The following is a 17,892-nucleotide window of genomic DNA, read 5'->3' as shown; positions in this document are numbered from 1 at the left end:
CTTGACATTTGCCTCTAATTTCAGTGTTCTGCATATTAGAATCATAAAGTCACATTGTTTTATTTTTCTCTCCAATTACCCCAATTCACCTTGCTCGGGTTACACATCTCTGTACAGGTGAGCTAAAATTAAACAGAATTCATTCTCCTCTCTCAGATGACATTGAAAGCAAACATGTCATCTGCACAACCCATGTTTACACTCCCTCACTGATATTCTTAGTAGTCTCCACCCCTCCCACTCTCTGAAATTTAAACATGCCAAGATTCTTAATTTTCCAATTCTGATAAAAAGGCTTTGACTTGAAATGTTAATGCTGTTTCTCCACAGATGCTGCCTCATCTACTAAGTATTCCTGGCATTTTCTGTTTTTATTTCCTCATTTGGGCCTTTGCCTTGATCCCTTCAGAGACTCCGGTTCTGCCATTAGAGGCACCATTATTTCAACTTCATCTGCTCTTGCAGGTGGGCTTAGATGATGACCTGGTTCTGTTGGATGTACACCCCTATTAGTAATCCTGAACTAGCACTTCAACAAATGATGTAGGAAGAAACTGCAGATGCTGGTCTAAATTGAAGATAGACACAAAATGCTGGAGTAACTCAGCGGACAGGCAGGTTCTCTGGAGAGAAGGAACGGGTAACGTTTCGGGTCGAGAACCTTCAGACTATTTTCGATTTAGACCAGCATCCGCAGTTCCTTCCTACACTTAAACAAATTATCTGGATGTTACACGTACATTTTTATGGGACATTATAGTGTACAATTCATTATTGTTTCTCACGTTATAAGAATGACTGCACTTCCAAAAGTAGTTCATTAACAGCAAAGTACTTTCAGCACCCTGATACCATGGCAGATGCTGCAGAAATACAAGTTCCCCCCTGTTCCTTAGCTCATGTAAACATTTTACGACATAATATAAAAGTTTTCAGTTGTGAGAAAAATCTCGTATAACAATGGGAAGTACTCACACCTTCTTCATCAATGCAGGCATCACATTTCAGGGCTTGTAGGAATGTACTGATAAAGAGTTGTGTGGGATAAGAACCCAAAATGGGCTGTGGTGTTTCTCCTGCCTACACAGTTAATGTTAAAAAGCACACGTTAATTCTAATCTTAACAAGTTAATACTCTGAGAACTGTCAGGCAACTTTAATTGCAGTTCACTCAGTAATGCAATGAGACGTGAATAGTGCAGGAGTGTGAGAAGAAAGATGGTGCCTCACTCTTGGAATCTCACGTCAGCCGTATTCAGGGCTCCTCTTCATTTTCATCGACATAATACTCAGCTTGTTCATGAACTTTAACTTCCTGGTAATACTGATACTCAGCTATCAGGTCAAGCATGTCGGCCTCAGCGTCGGTGAACTCAGAGTCGTCCATTCCCTCGCCGGTGTACCAGTGCAAGAAGGCTTTCCTGCGAAACATGGCAGAGAACTGCTCACCAATGCGCTTGAACAGCTCCTGGATGGCTGTCGTGTTGCCGATGAAAGTGGAGGACATCTTGAGTCCTCGGGGTGGGATATCGCACACAGCCGTCTTGACGTTGTTCGGGATCCACTCCACAAAGTATGGGCTGTTTTTATTCTGCACGTTCAGCATCTGTTCATCCACTTCTTTCATGGACATACGGCCCCGGAAAATAGCGGCAACGGTCAGGTAGCGGCCGTGCCGAGGGTCGCAGGCCGCCATCATGTTTTTGGCATCGAACATCTGCTTGGTGAGCTCGGGCACAGTGAGGGCGCGGTACTGCTGGCTACCACGGCTGGTCAGAGGAGCAAAGCCGGGCACAAAAAAGTGCAGGCGAGGGAAGGGGACCATGTTCACTGCTAGTTTACGGAGGTCAGCGTTGAGCTGGCCAGGGAAGCGCAGGCAGGTGGTTACACCACTCATTGTGGCTGATATTAAATGGTTCATGTCACCATACGTGGGGCTGGTAAGTTTGAGAGTTCGGAAACAGATATCGTGGAGAGCTTCATTATCAATGCAAAATGTCTCATCTGTATCCTCAATGAGCTGGTGAATTGACAGGGTAGCATTATACGGTTCAACTACAACATCTGATACTTTGGGTGATGGAATAATACTGAAAGATAGCATCATTCTGTCAGGGTATTCTTCACGAATCTTGTTAAGGATGAGAGTGCCCATGCCAGCACCACTACCACCACCCAGTGAATGAGTGAGTTGAAATCCCTGGAGACAGTCACACCCCTCGGCCTCCTTCCTCACCACATCCATAATAGAGTCGGCCAGTTCAGCGCCTTCAGTGTAGTGGCCTTTGGCCCAGTTGTTGGAGGCACCACTGTGCCCTAGAACAAAGGCCAAATAACATGTTTTACTTAAAGGCACAAGAGCAGTCAAGGTTAAGGATAGACCATTTGACCATCACACTCACCTTCTGGCAAGTTGAATCAGGAGATAAAATTGGCGTGTCACAAATGTAATGCTACGGTGGTTATGGGAGATTTCAACATGCAGGTAGACTGGGAAAATCAGGTTGGAAATGGACCCCAGAAAAGAGAGTTTGTAGAGTGCCTTCGAGATGGATTCTTAGAACAGCTTGTACTGGAGCCTACCAGGGAGAAGGCAATTCTGGATTTAGTGTTGTGTAATGATCCTGATCTGATAAGGGGACTAGAGGTAAAATAGCCATTAGGAGGCAGTGATCACAACATGATAAGTTTTACTCTGCAAATGGAAAGGCAGAAGGGAAAATCGGAAGTGTCGGTATTACAGTATAGCAAAGGGGATTACAGAGGCATGAGCTGGCCAAAATTGACTGGAAGGAGGCCCTAGCAGGGAAGACGGTAGAACAGCAATGGCAGGTATTCCTGGGAATAATGCAGAGGTTGCAGGATCAATTTATCCCAAAGAGGCGGAAAGACTCTAAGGGGAGTAAGAGACACCTGTGGCTGACAAGGGAAGTCAAGGACAGCATAAAAATTAAGGAGAGGAAGTATAACATAGCAAAGAAGAGTGGGAAGACAGAGGATTGGGACTCTTTTAAAGAGCAACAAAAGTTAACTAAAAAGGCAAAGGTGGAGAAAAGATGAGGTACGAGGGTAAACTAGCCAATAATATAAAGGAGGATAGTCAAGGAAAAAAATAGTCAAGGCAAATGTGGGTCCCTTGAAGACAGAAGCAGGGGAATTTATTATGGGGAACAAAGAAATGGCAGACGAGTTAAACCGTTACTTTGGATCTGTGTTTACTGAGGAGGATACACACAATCTCCCAAATGTTCTAGGGGCCGGAGAACCTAGGGTGATGGAGGAACTGAAGGAAATCCACATTAGGCAGGAAATGGTTTTGGGTAGACTGATGGGACTGAAGGCTGATAAATCCCCAGGGCCTGATGGTCTGCATCCCAGGGTACTTAAGGAGGTGGCTCTAGAAATAGTGGAAGCATTGGAGATCATTTTTCAATGTTCTATAGATTCAGGATCAGTTCCTGTGGATTGGAGGATAGCAAATGTTATCCCACTTTTTAAGAAAGGAGGGAGAGAGAAAACGGGTAATTATAGACCAGTTAGTCTGACATCAGTGGTGGGGAAGATGCTGGAGTCAATTATAAAAGACGAAATTGCTGAGGATTTGGATAGCAGTAACAAGATCATTCCGAGTCAGCATGGATTTACGAAGGGGAAATCATGCTTGACAAATCTACTGGAATTTTTTGAGGATGTAACTAGGAAAATTGACAGGGGAGAGTCAGTGGATGTGGTGTACCTCGACTTTCAGAAAGCCTTCGACAAGGTCCCACATAGGAGATTAGTGGGCAAAATTAGAGCACATGGTATTGGGGGTAGGGTACTGACATGGATAGAAAATTGGTTGACAGACAGAAAGCAAAGAGTGGGGATAAATGGGTCCCTTTCGGAATGGCAGGCAGTGACCAGTGGGGTACCGCAAGGTTCGGTGCTGGGACCCCAGCTATTTACGATATACATTAATGACTTAGATGAAGGGATTAAAAGTACCATTAGCAAATTTGCAGATGATACTAAGCTGGGGGGTAGTGTGAATTGTGAGGAAGATGCAATAAGGCTGCAGGGTGACTTGGACAGGTTGTGTGAGTGGGCGGATACATGGCAGATGCAGTTTAATGTAGATAAGTGTGAGGTTATTCACTTTGGAAGTAAGAATAGAAAGGCAGATTATTATCTGAATGGTGTCAAGTTAGGAAGAGGGGATGTTCAACGAGATCTGGGTGTCCTAGTGCATCAGTCACTGAAAGGAAGCATGCAGGTACAGCAGGCAGTGAAGAAAGCCAATGGAATGTTGGCCTTCGTAACAAGAGGAGTTGAGTATAGGAGCAAAGAGGTCCTTCTACAGTTGCACCGGGCCCTGGTGAGACCGCACCTGGAGTACTGTGTGCAGTTTTGGTCTCCAAATTTGAGGAAGGATATTCTTGCTATTGAGGGCGTGCAGCGTAGGTTCACTAGGTTGATTCCCGGAATGGCGGGACTGTCGTATGTTGAAAGGCTGGAGCAATTAGGCTTGTATACACTGGAATTTAGAAGGATGAGGGGGGATCTTATTGAAACATATAAGATAATTAGGGGATTGGACACATTAGAGGCAGGAAACATATTCCCAATGTTGGGGGAGTCCAGAACAAGGGGCCACAGTTTAAGAATAAGGGGTAGGCCATTTAGAACGGAGATGAGGAAGAACTTTTTCAGTCAGAGAGTGGTGAAGGTGTGGAATTCTCTGCCTCAGAAGGCAATGGAGGCCAGTTCGTTGGATGCTTTCAAGAGAGAGCTGGATAGAGCTCTTAAGGATAGCGGCGTGAGGGGGTATGGGGAGAAGGCAGGAACGGGGTACTGATTGAGAGTGATCAGCCATGATCGCATTGAATGGCGGTGCTGGCTCGAAGGGCTGAATGGCCTACTCCTGCACCTATTGTCTATTGTCTAACTCCTGCAGTTCTGGACAACCCTCAGGGGAGTTTATCCAACACCCAATGGTCCAGACATTCCTCACCCCTTAATAGAAACAACTTTCTAATACCTGCTTAAATAAATGTTTCCCTATTTTTTTATTGTCCCATGGTGAAATAAATATCCAGACTTTATTACTTCATTTAACGTGTTAGATTCCTTTAAAATATAATTACTACCTTCTCGTTCAGACTCTAGAGCACAGTTATTTTATTCTTTCTGAATCCATCCCCTTTTCATCTGGAACAATGTTCTTGTTCTTTTCGATACTACCTTTCCAATATACATAAAGCATTTTTGGCCAACCCCCTTCAATTGTGAATATTGCACCAGGGAAACTGGCTTTGGCACTTCTGTGCAGAAACGTTGTTCTTACGACATGTTCTATTTTACCTTAATTCCTTTCCCATATTGTTTCAACAATGACGGTGAATTATCTACATTTTGCTCCCAGTCTATTGGTGCCAATTCTATTCCATTTGTTAACTACTTGGGGACCAATGTAGACCTGTGCCAGGCCTAGATGAATGAAAAGGAAATGACATTTTGAAGTATCCCTTGTCGAACGCCATCTCTCTTGCACTATATCAACTTTGTATCACCTTGATAATAGGAACTCCTATGACAAGATGCTCTTCACTGACTACAGCTCAGCCTTCAACACCATACAACTGAATAAGCTCATCCCTAAACTTCTGGGCCTTGCAGCATTCATCTGCAACTGGCTCCTGGACTTCCTGACTGACAGACATCAATCGGTTAGAAATGGTCATAACATTTCCTTCAATTGTCTTCAATTGACCCTCAAGACTGGTGCCCCTCAGGGATGTGTGCTCAGTCCCTTCTTCTGCTACCTGTGCACCCATGACTGGATGGGTAAGTATACTGCCAACCCATCACCAACTAGAGAGCAGTCCTGAGTTACCATCTACCTCATTAGAGATCGTCAGACTATATTTAATCGGACTTTACTGGACTTTATCTTGCATTGAACATTATTCCCTGTATCATGTACCTGTACACCGTAAAAGCTTGATTGTAATCATGTATAGTCATTCCGCTAACTGGATAACACACAACAAAAATGCTATTCACTATACCTCAGTGACAATGAATTAAAATAAACGAACCCGATCTTTAAGTTTTCCGATGATATCACTGTTATCATCTAGATCAACAACACCGATGAAATGCAGTACAAGAAAGAGTACCTTGTGTCATTGGCGTCAGGACAACAACCTAGCTTTTAATTTCAGCAAGAAGAAAGAATTGGTTGTTGACCTAAAGAAGCGAGGGGTTGAACACAGCCATCCTCATCAATGGCACACATGTAGAGATGATCGACAGTTTCAAGTTCTGAGACATCCATATCATCAGAAAACTAGCTTCACACCTTCACATTGTTGTGGCGATCAAGAACGTGCATCGGCTTATTTACTTTCTTCGGCATCTGAGAAGATTTAGCTTGTCCATGAGGATTCTCTTGCCTTTTACAAATGCACTGTGAAAGGTAATCTGATGAAATACATATCAGCCTGGTATGGCAATTGCTCTGCTCTTGACTGCCTGAATCTGCAGAGTGGTGAACACAGCACAGTCCAGCACTTCTGTCCATCCAGTACATCTTCGTGGTGCTTTGCAGCAGGAAGATTAAAAGTATCATCACAGATTCCTGCCACCCTGGCCATTCCCTTTTCTATCTTCCATTATACTGCTGTTATGCTATTTTTTGGCAAAATTTTGTATCGCATTACAATCGTGCACCATTATGGGGTTTTTTGCACTCATTGTACTTATTGTTACATTTATCATTATTGTATACATGCCTGTGCACGTTATGAGCTTCCTGAGAACAAGAAATTTCATTGCACCTTAGAATCTGTAAAGCACGGTTTATGTGTTGAAAAGGAAGTTGTGGTTGCTGGCTGAGAGCACTTCTGCAATATAGATACACTAATGCCTTTACAGCAGTCTTCATAAACAGTTTACAGTAGGAGGTTGATAAGGTAGAATCGTTCAATATTTAAATGGTGAGAAAATCACATGTTGAAAAAGCTAGTGGTGCAGCAGTTAGGATTGTCTCATGGCTCCAGTAAAAGTGATTGTATTAATTCCTCACAGCACTATTGAGTATTAATGGGATATTCATTGTCCTCCACTACCAAAAATATTGCAAAATATCTGTTTGTTCCTGAGTCTCCTTCTCCAGGGAGATTTTCTACCTTTTGCACCTCTTCCTTTTTATATACTTGGAAAAACTAATTTTGTTTGATTTTATTTTCCATGTTGGGTTGCCCTCAACAAGGAATGGTGGAACAGGTTCAAAATAGTAAATAACATGCTTTGCTAAGTAATATTTATTACTATACTAGACCAAGTGGACCGGTTGGGCCCAAACATCTCCTGCATTGGTGCAGCATCCTCTCCTTCCCCCACTCCCCCTCCCCTCTGCCCCCACTCCCCCCCTTCCCCCTCCCCTCCCTCCTCTCTCCCCCCACACTACTCCCTCCCCCCTCACTCCCTCCCCCTCCCTCCCTCCCCCCTCTACCCACCCCTCTCCCCCCTTCCCCTCCCCCCACTCCATCCCCCTCAACCCTCCTTATCCTCCCCCCTCCCTTCCTAGGTCAGGAGAAAGTAGGAATATTGATTAGGAAGGAAATGCAGATGCTGGTTTACACCAAAGATAGACACAAAATGCTGGAGTAACTCAGCGGGACAGGCAGCATCTCTGGATAGAAAGAATGGGTGAAGTTTCTGGTTGAGACCCTTCCTCAGACAGGGGAGAGGGAGTTACGGAGATAAGAAAGTGTAAGAGAATAGACCATTGTTAGCTGGGAGAAGGTGACGACAATGCAAACAGCGATACAATGTAATCAGAGGGACAGTCAGACTGGTCAGAGAACTGGGAAGGGAGAGGGATGGAGAGAGAGGGAAAGCAAGGGCTACTTGAAGTTAGAGAAGTCAATATTCATACCGCTGGGGTGTAAACTGCGGAATATTGTTTGTTTCTTTTAAGAAGCTGATTATAATGATCTGGAATACATTGCCTAAAAGGATTCTGCACGAGGTGTCAAAAACTTTCAAATGGAAATTATGTGGACCACACAGAAAGGGGGAGGTTTGGGGATTAACTGGATAATTCTTGTAAAGAGTCAAAACGAAGTAGCCGATTGTTACATTGCTGCTGTATTAGATAACTCTCGAGTCTTGACATTGACCTTGTTTTGCATATCTACAACACTAACACAATATTACTGCGTTTAATTTATTTAGACTGATTTTTTTTAAATCCTGCAGTTGTAGTTCAATAATGTACAACCAATTTACCAATCCTCAAAGCACTAAACACCCAAACATAGTCAAAGAATTCTGAACACAACTTGTAAATAACTTTAAGTTGAAGTCCATGATTTTACCAAACAGTATCATTATTTTCAGAAAAGTTTTACTTACCAAACACAAAGTTATCAGGTCTGAAAATCTGCCCAAAAGGCCCAGAACGAACAGAGTCCATAGTACTAGGTTCCAGGTCCACAAGTATAGCACGAGGCACAAATTTACCACCTATTTAAATGTAGCGTTAAATAAAGGTATATAAACAAACAGTAGAAAGTCCCCCCCTCCCCATTTCCCTGTGCCTCACCTGGATTCACACAAAATTCTCCCCTTCTCCTTCCTCTGACTTCACTATTTACATCTCTACTTGTCTCACACCTTTTTGTCTTTTCATCTCTGACCTTTGTCCAACCATCTTCCAATCAACCCCTCCCCCCTCACCTGTATCCATATATCATTTGTCTAGCTTTGTCCATCCCCTCCTCTCTTCCAGCTTTGTCCCTCCCCCCTCCCACCATGATCAGTCTGAAGAAAAGTCCCGACCCGAAAAGTCACCTATCCATGTTCTACAGCCATGCTGCCTGACCCACAGATTTATTCCAGCACTTTGTGTCTTTTTTTTTAGTAGAAAGCAGTAATGCACCTGAGATATATTGTGATGAAAAACTGATCTCGATACCTGTGGCCTCATTGAAATAGACATTAATTCTCTCGAGCTGTAGATCGCTCTCTCCACGGTATATTCCTGTGGGATCAACACCATGCTCATCACTGATGACTTCCCAGAACTAAACAGGAAATAAGAACACAGAAATTAACAAGAAAGAAAATGCATAACCTTTCAGTAATTATTAGCTTAAACAAATTTTTGATGACACTTGATGTGGTCAGTTTTGGCTCAGTGCATCAGAAGGCTCTGAGGTCTAGTTTCAGTCTAGACGCAGACTTAATCTCCAGTCAAACATGTTTTATACTCAGCCTGGTTGTTAATGCTTCTAAAATTTGTTTCTGTTAAGTTTCAATTGCTACTACTCCATTGGATACTATTTAAACCAAATAACACACAACAAATTTCTATCCCATGATAATAACATCTATTTGATCTTGATCATCTATCAGCCTTTTCTTGTCTAAATTAAAAAGTCCTCGTCTGTTCAATCATTTCTGATTGATAAATCAATTCAATAGAATTGTTGTAGCCCATTTGTTGTACCTTCTCCACTTTCTTTCTTCAAAGACTCTGACATTATGCCTTACAAATGTACCATAAACATGTTTAAATTGTCTTGGGAAGAGCTTATACCAATCTAAACTCATGAACAAAACAACATCAGCCACAGGAGAGTGGATGGATGTGGGAATTTAAAAAAAGTCAACATTATTTTCCCTTTTTGAAAATTTATCTTCTTTCTCTTGAGAAAAAACCCCATCAGATTAAAAAAGAGAAAATAAAAACATGAAAATTATCAAAAGTAAACATTAAAAACAGCTTTCTGATGGATCACGAGCTGAAAACATCTTTGCTGTGGTTTTACCTTGTAAATACAGAAGGGGGAACTTGCAGGCCACGACTCCCTCTGTGGCAAGAATCCTGCCAAACATCTCTGCAGATCAGCATTTACGTAAACTAGACACAGAGAACATTTTGCCGGCTCTCAATATCCAGTATTTAGGAATAGTAGGGCTCTGGCTCTGCGGTATGGACACACTTCCAAAAGCCTTTGCAGGTAGACAACAGGCAGCTCCAGCTTTGTTAGGTAAAATCTGAGAGGATTATTTTATAATCTGTAATGATTTTATTAAATTTGAGATAAGTAGTTAAATGATTTGAAAAACAAATTAAAAGGAAATAATTAAAAAATTAAAAGGAAATAATTAAAAAAAGGCAAGTTACAATAAAATAAAGTTTGGTGTAACTTACCCCACCTGTTTCGTAATACAAAACTATAGAATCACATTTGAAATCAGTAGGGCCTCGGATTCTGCAGAGGACTAACATGGAACAGGGTCTGAGTGGCGAGTTCCCTTCGTAATGCAATTGAATCTTAGCAAGCTTCTGGTTTGCCGCTGGACTTAATATTTGGTATTGCAAAACTGTCAGTAGGTCCAGGACTTTTGCAGTTGGTAGCTTAAAGCGTGAGCCTAAGATGTACTGCAAATTAAATGAGTCAACACTGATGGTTCTGGATAGTCAGCAGTATTCACCCCGATGTTACTAATAATGTTGAAGAAGTCTGAATGCTGAAGGGTCTGAAGAAGTTTCTCGACCCGAAACGTCACCCATTCCTTCTCTCCAGAGATGCTGCCTGTCCCGCTGAGTTACTCCAGCTTTTTGTGTCCAACTAATAATGCCATTCATACTGCCACGTCTTAAATTAATGATCTATTTCCAAAGTGAAATGACATATTATATGTCATCCTTCCAATCAATGCTACAGACAGGAGGTCAGAGAATCATGAAGCACACAAACAAGTCTTTTCGCCCATCATGTCCATGCTGAATATCAAGTACCTACCTACAGTCATCCCATTTACCTATGGCCTTCTGTGCTTGGCCATTCGTGTGTATATCCAGATACTTTTTGAATATGGTGAGAGCGCCTGTTTCCATCACCTTCGCAGGCAGTGCATTCCACACTCTGGGTAAAATTTATCTTCCTCAGAACCCCCTCTAACCTAATTCCTTATCTAAATCCTGTATCCTTTGGTTTTAAACATCTGTAATATGGGAGAATGTTTCTCAGCCCCCACTCTATCTCTGTCCCTCATAATTTTGTAAACCCGGTAAACCTGTATCAAGCTCTTCCTCCTTCCATACATCCCCCCTCCACCACCACTCTCCCCCCCCCCCCCCTCCAGTCTCTTCAACTCCAAAGAAAACAAACCCAATCTGTATGGACTCTTCTCATAACTGAAGTTTTCCATCCCAAGCAACATTCTGACATGTCTCCTCGGTACCTTCTCCAGTGCAACCACATCCTTCCTGATATGGTCAAAAATACGCACGATACTAACCCATGTTTTATAAAGTTCTTCCATGACCTCACTGCATATTATATGCATGCCTCAGCCAATGATGGCCAGCATTCCATATAGGTTCTGCACTATCTTATCTATCTGTGATGCAGCTTTAGAGCTTCACAGACTAGTACACCAATGTTCCTAAATATTCCTCATGTCAATGACTTCCACTCTAGTCTTTGCTCATTTTCATTTTGGAGGAACCATTATCCATCTTTGAGTGATTCAGTGGTTTCTGAGATTGCTTAATTGTGCTCTGCTTGGCACTGCATTTGATCCAAGACATCCCAATCCTTCTATTTTTTTGTGGTGCAAGGAATTTGTTCAATATCAATGTAAAGGAGGCGATATCCTTGCACACTGAATGCAGTGCGCTAGATTGGAAAAAGTGCAAGTGAATTTCTACTTAATCTGAAAAGGTCATTTTATAAAGCCTCTGGATGGTGCACAATAAAGAGATGAAAGGGCATTTCCTGCAGTTGCAAGAGAAAGTGCCATAAGACAGAGAGTGTTTGGTTCAGATGAAAGCACCATCTAAATACAAACTATTAAGTGCAGACTCCAATGGATTCTAACAGACTCAAGTCATGTCAAATTAAGTTTACTGTCATAAGGTCAATTACAATGAAGTGCAGGTACAATGAAAAGTATTGCTTGCAGCAGCATTACAGGCACTCAAACTTAGATAAGCAGACAAAAGCAAGTTATACATAAATTATACAAACAATTTCTAAAAGTTAGCAAAAAATTATATTAGTGCTAAAGACATTTAGAAATAAACATTTAAGTCCAATGGTTAACAAGAAATGTTAAAGATCATCTTGGGTAAAAGGCTTTCAACATTCTCTAAAGGGCAAGTCTAATTTTTTTTTGATAAATCATCACAATCACAATAATACTTTATTAGCCAAGTATGTTTTGCAATATACGAGGAACTTCATTTGCCATACAACAGTCATAACAATAAAAAGCAACAGGACACACAAAATGTTCCTCGTATGTTGCAAAACGTACTTGGCTAATAAAGTATTAATGCCATTATGAATCATGAGAAAGCAAAATTAGAGTAAACGAACATAAAATATACATTTTTAAGAAGAAATTATATAAAAATAAAGCGAGAAAATATAATGGCGATAAAGGAAAGGGTAAATAAATTTAACAGGGTTCCGACCTACTTTGAAATGTGCAAACAAATGCTGAGAACGTTTGAAATGGTGAGATTGGGAAATGTTGCTTAAAAAGTATGCACATCCTTGACATCCTCACTGAAAACTAATGCACAGGTGCACCGCATCTCAGAGAAATAGGTTTGCCTTTACTGCAAGAGGATTTGAATATAAGAGTAAAGATATTTTCTTACAACTATAGTCCAGATGAGGCACAATTAGAGCAGTGTGTACAGTTTTGATCTTATGTAAAATTTAAAAAACACATTTGTTGTAGAAAGAGCATTCACCTGATGGGTTGCTGGGACAACAGATCCGTTGATTAAAGAGAGAAAGAATAGGCTACATCTCTAATAACATTTTAGAAGTATGAGATTTAAATTTAGATAATTCTTAGAATTCACAAGGAAGGATGTTTATCTTGCTAAGTTTAAAACTAGGGTATTAGTTCAAAATAAAGGGTAGGCTATTTAAGCTATTGAAGAGAAATCTCTTCACTCAAGACAGCATAAATGTATGGAACTCTCTCCACTAGAGGGCTGTGCAGGCTCAGATAATGACTGAAATGCATTAAAAATAAGGGCAATGGATATTGTTTCGATTTATTAATATCACATGTCCGAGGTATAGTGAAAAGCTTTGTTTTGCGTGTTACCCAATCAGATCAGATAATAATATAGATCAAATCATATATTAAAGGAATGAAGGGATATGTTACTAAATAGATTTTTGTTAGAGGTAGTACATAATGCTGTTGCTAAGTGACCTGATGTTCAAAACCAATTATGATGGAATTTGAAGTGATATGAAAAACACAAATTAGGATCTAAAATTGAGGTATTCAGTTTACTGATATGTGATAAAAAGGTTGAATTACATATTTTGGAAGCGTAATTTATTAAAACATAGAAAAATGGCACACATTTAAAGAATTCTGAACAGATTAAAAATCTCTGGAAAATTCATAAAATCAGTTGACTTGAGAAATTAAACATATTAGATAAACATATCCTTACAGAATAGAAGTCAAAATGTTCACATAAATATAAAAAGGATATATTTATAGTTACTTGAATTTATTTATGCAAATCATTTTCAGAACCCTGGGAGGGAGATGATCCTTTTCAATTTAGAATTCAATTTAGAATTGTTTGTTTGCTATCATAGGTGGAAAGTATTGTTGAGGCACATGCAAAGGTCCAGAGCTAATTCTTCAAAAGTGCCATTTAGCTTAACTATTGTTTTTTCTTTTTAATTTGACATTGCTCGATTACTGCTTTTCAAAATTTACACATTTGCACTCCAATTTAAACCTCACTGACCTTCTTCAGAACTCTAACGCTAAGACGTATTATAAAGCTAATAAAAAATTACCAAAAATATCAATGGGCTGCAAAATAATGCATGAAAGCTAGGCACAATAGCAATCAGTTATTTACAACATTTCCACGGCATACAGTGAATGACACCCAAAAGATGGCAAAATCAGGAGTATGATGAAATACTCTTTACTTGCTTGGATGAGCACAGTGCCAACAACACTCAAAAGTTTCTACATAATCCAAAACAAAGCAGCGAGGTTAATGTGCACTCCATCACCACTAAATATTAATTCACTACACCACCAGGACATTGTGGCTGCGGTGTGTACCATGGAAAAAATGTGCTGCATTATCACTTGAGGATTCTCCACCAAGATACACGCTATGCTGACGTGCAAAAACATCTACTTCAGCTTGCAATCCAAGATCCACACATAGGTTGAGTGTCGGATGCAGAACCTTCATAGCTGCCATCTTCCTCTGTGCAGGGCAGACAGCTTCAGCTCTCCTATTTTTCCCATTCACTCCCTCCTGGGTGTCCTTATTCCAAGCTGAAGCAGCCACGTGGCACTTGGCAAGATAAATGATTTGCCAGTCTTCACAGTTCAGTACTGCCATCTGCCTTTTTTGTTGTGACCTTTGTGACTGTCTGCAATTTTGCAATTTGTGATTGATTGAATCATAATCTTACTGTTATTTTAAAGACAGTCGATATTAACAGAGATTTTACATTTTTACAGTTTTTCCATGAAATTCACAGGCATAATTGTACAAGAATGAGGAACTTCTTTCAAAACTTTACAAAGATCAGTGTAAATCAATATAAAAATTATTAATAAAAATATTCGGTATTTTATCAACAAAATTCAGAACACTTTTAGTTGAATATTTAGTCGACAAATTCACATTGTTGTAAATAACCTGTGTGAGTTATGTTTCATCGAACAAAACCTGTGGCCCTTTGGTTATGTTTCTGGGATTCATGGGTCTCTTCGGCACAGCAGGGCCCAAGCAGACAACATCCAGAGTTTTGTGTGCAGCTTTTGTTCTTCTTACCTTTGTCAACTAGTGAAAGGCTTGGATAAAGTGGATGTGGAGAGGATGTTTCACTAGTGGTAGAGTCTAGGACTAGAGATCATAGCCTCAGAATTAAAGGACTTTCCTTCAGGAAGATGAGAAGAGATTTCTTTAGTCAGAGGGTGGTGAATCTGTGGAATTCTTTGCAACAGAAGGCTATGGAAGCCAAGTCAATGGATATTTTTAAAGCAGAGATAGATTCTTGATTAGTACAGGTGTCAGGGGTTATGGGGAGAAGGCAGGAGAATGGGGTTTGGAGGGATAGATCAGCAATGATTGAATGGCGGAGTAGACAATGGGCCGAATGGCTTAATTCTGTTCCTATCACTTATGACCTTACCCGCAGAAGAATGTATTTGGAAGAGACAGGGTTGACTAGACATGTATTCATTGGAGTTTAGAAAAATGAGGGGGGAAATCTCATTGAAGTGTACATAATTCTAGAGGGCTCATCAAATTGTCTGCGTAGAGTGTAGAGGGCTGCATACCAAATGAGGGTATCAATCAATGCGATGGTTGGCATGGATGTGAGGGCTATTTTGTGCTGTCTGACTCAGATACATTTTTGGATGTATTTTAGAACCAAAGGCATCAAGGAAATGGGGAGAGAGTAGGAATATGTGATCAAGAATGAGGATCAGGCAGTGCAGAAGGTTCTAAAAAGCAAAATGCCCACTGAAAAATAGTTTGTGCACCTGGGGAAACTCTAATGTAGAGGAGGCTTTGAGAATCTGTGTCTCAATGAGTTGGTCAGACGATGGCGGGGTAATGGGTGCTGGCTGTGGCTCAGTTTAGTTTAGTTTATTGTCACATATATCGAGGTAGTGAAAAGCTTTTGTTGCGTGCTAACCAGTCAGCAGAAAGTCAATACATTATTACAATTGGGCCATTCACCATGTACAGATACATGGAGTTAGATAGAGCTCTAGGGGCTAGCAGAATCAAGGGATATGGGGAGAAGTTGGGCACAGGTTACTGATTGTGGATGATCAGCCATGATCACAATGAATGGCAGTGCTGGCTCGAAGGGCCTTCTCCTGCACCTATTTTCTATGTTTTGTATAACTAACATGAATAACATTGTGCAAAATTGGGCCAGTAAAGTCTGATCAAAGATGGTTCGAGCGTCTCCAGTGAGATGGACAGTAGCTCGGGGCTGCTCTCTAATTGTTGTAGGATGGTTCTGATAACAATTGGGAAGAAACTGCTCCTGAAACTGGAGGTGTGCATTTTCACACTTCTGTACCTTTTACCCACCGGGAGAGGGCAGAAGAGGGAGTGATCTGGGTGCCACTCTCCATCACTATGCTGGTTTCGCTGAGACAGATGTCGAGCAAAGATACTAGAGGAACAAGATGGACCACTCCGTTGAAATCGCCTATACTTAAGTGTAGTACGCAAAGGAGCCATTTTAGAAGGCAAATCCCACCGTCCGTTATGCCTCTCGCAATGTAATCAGTGTTTTGGGGGAACAAGATGTGTGATGATACCATTAAAATGCAGAATATATCTCATCTATCAATTCACAGATTTTTGTTATTTTTCTTTTTAAATGTTTCTGCAAGTTTTTGCCTCCTAAAATGGCGCCATGACGTACTACAGTTTTTAGGGTAGAGTGGTCTATCTTGTTCCTCGAGTATGTTTGGTCGACAGGTAGCGATCATCGCCTCTTTTTTGGTGATTTTTTCCCCCCAAAGGGATTACAATTCTTGGACAGATCGCAAGAAACCGAGGTGTGTAGGAAGGAACTGCAGATGCCGGCTTAAACCGAGGATAGACACAAAATGCTGGAGTAGCTCAACGGGACAGGCAGCATCTCTGGATTGAAGGAATGGCTGACGTTTCAACGCGACGTCACCCATTTCTTCTCTCCAGAGATGCTGCCTGTCCAGCTGAGTTACTCCAGCATTTTGCGTCCAATTAAACCAGCATCTGCAGTTCTTTCCTATATATAAGGAACTGAAGGGTCGACTGGAGTTTCAGGGCCCATTTAAAGCAATGAGGAGCCGACCCTTGGGTGTAGCGACGGCCGCTACCTGTCGACATCTGTCTCTCGGCGCAAAACCCGCACTACCATGCCGCGCATGCGCCAGCCAAGCCCGCGCAAAACCAGGGGGCGAGGCGGCCATTTTGCGACCCTCCGACTAACGGTCGGCAGCTCGCGCTGGTTCGCGCTTTCCTTTGAGTTCACCCTTCCCTTTGAGTTCGCCATCGGCCGCAAGACTCGATTTGTAGGCCTCTATGATGGCGAGGGCCGGATCTTCCACGCCTCGCCGCGACACAACACACCTTGCTCCCTATCTGGTTACCGCACTGGCCGGCCTGAATATGCACGATCTCCCGCATTCTGACAGACAGGTGTAAGCGATAGCGCCTCTCCTATTGGACGTCAAGCAGTCGCCTGCCCCTTCCATTGGCTTACGGCACGTCAATCACGTCAAAAGCCCGCCCTCTCCACGCTCCGTCTCTTCCTATTGGTTGGACGCAATGGTCCTGCCTGTGATTGGCCGTGAGCTGCCGTTGCCAGGGACCGACGTTGTCGCCGCCCCCGTCATCGTGTCACAATATCCCGCGGCGGCGAGCACGTCACGCTGTCCACGTGGTGCAAGTGGGATGCACCTGGATACAATGTTGGATTTATTCACAAAATGCTGGGGTAACTCAGCGGGTCAGGCAGCATCTCGGGAGAGAAGGAATGGGCGACGTTTCGGGTCGAGACCCTTCTTCAGACTGATGTCAGGGGGGCGGGACAAAGGAAGGATATAGGTGGAGACAATATTGGTTGCTGGAAATCTAAAATAAGCCCAGAAAATTGGAAACACTCCGCATCAGTGGAGAGGGAAGTGGGTTTTTTTCCCCAGCATATTATTGTTTTTGACACATTGAGTGAAAATCATTTTGTTATGCTGTACTTTTATAGGGCACCTTTATGGTTGACCTTGACTGGTTTATCAGTTAAGTTTAGTTCATTGTTATGTGTACTGAGGTACAGTGAAAGTCTTTTGTTACCTGCTAAC

The 17,892-nt window shown here is 41.8% G+C and overlaps 1 protein-coding gene across 5 annotated transcripts; it reads right to left on the bottom strand.

Moving 5' to 3' along the window:
• Positions 1–1,244: 1,244 nt before the first annotated feature.
• LOC144608502 (tubulin beta-4 chain-like) lies at positions 1,245–17,221 on the bottom strand. Of its 5 annotated transcripts, none has more exons than XM_078426350.1 (5): positions 17,165–17,221; positions 8,966–9,074; positions 8,404–8,514; positions 1,998–2,316; positions 1,245–1,496 (listed from the first exon to the last, which is right to left on the bottom strand). In XM_078426350.1, exons 1-5 carry the CDS (start codon positions 17,219–17,221, stop codon positions 1,256–1,258), a joined length of 837 nt encoding a protein of 278 aa, XP_078282476.1. In that variant the 3' UTR covers positions 1,245–1,255. The 5 variants fall into 5 exon arrangements, with proteins under 5 accessions (XP_078282476.1, XP_078282477.1, XP_078282473.1 ...); XM_078426351.1 differs by having other exon boundaries at positions 1,245–1,476; positions 2,176–2,316; XM_078426347.1 differs by having other exon boundaries at positions 1,245–2,316.
• Between the last annotated feature and the right edge of the window lie 671 nt (positions 17,222–17,892).

This window comes from Rhinoraja longicauda, chromosome 31 (genome assembly GCF_053455715.1).
Source record: "Rhinoraja longicauda isolate Sanriku21f chromosome 31, sRhiLon1.1, whole genome shotgun sequence".
Classification (NCBI taxonomy): domain Eukaryota; kingdom Metazoa; phylum Chordata; class Chondrichthyes; order Rajiformes; family Arhynchobatidae; genus Rhinoraja; species Rhinoraja longicauda.
The sequence above is the reverse complement of the archived record's forward strand: the minus strand, read 5'-3'. Positions and strand labels throughout refer to the sequence as shown.

Coding starts and splice junctions, on each gene's coding strand:
- LOC144608502 (XM_078426347.1), bottom strand. CDS start 17,221: ATGCGGGAGATCGTGCATATTCAGGCCGGCCAGTGCGGTAACCAGATA. Junction 8,515..8,965: donor CTATTTCAATGAGGCCACAG/GTATCGAGATCA, acceptor ACATTTAAATAG/GTGGTAAATTTGTGCCTCGT. Junction 2,317..8,403: donor ACCTGATAACTTTGTGTTTG/GTAAGTAAAACT, acceptor CCTTTGTTCTAG/GGCACAGTGGTGCCTCCAAC.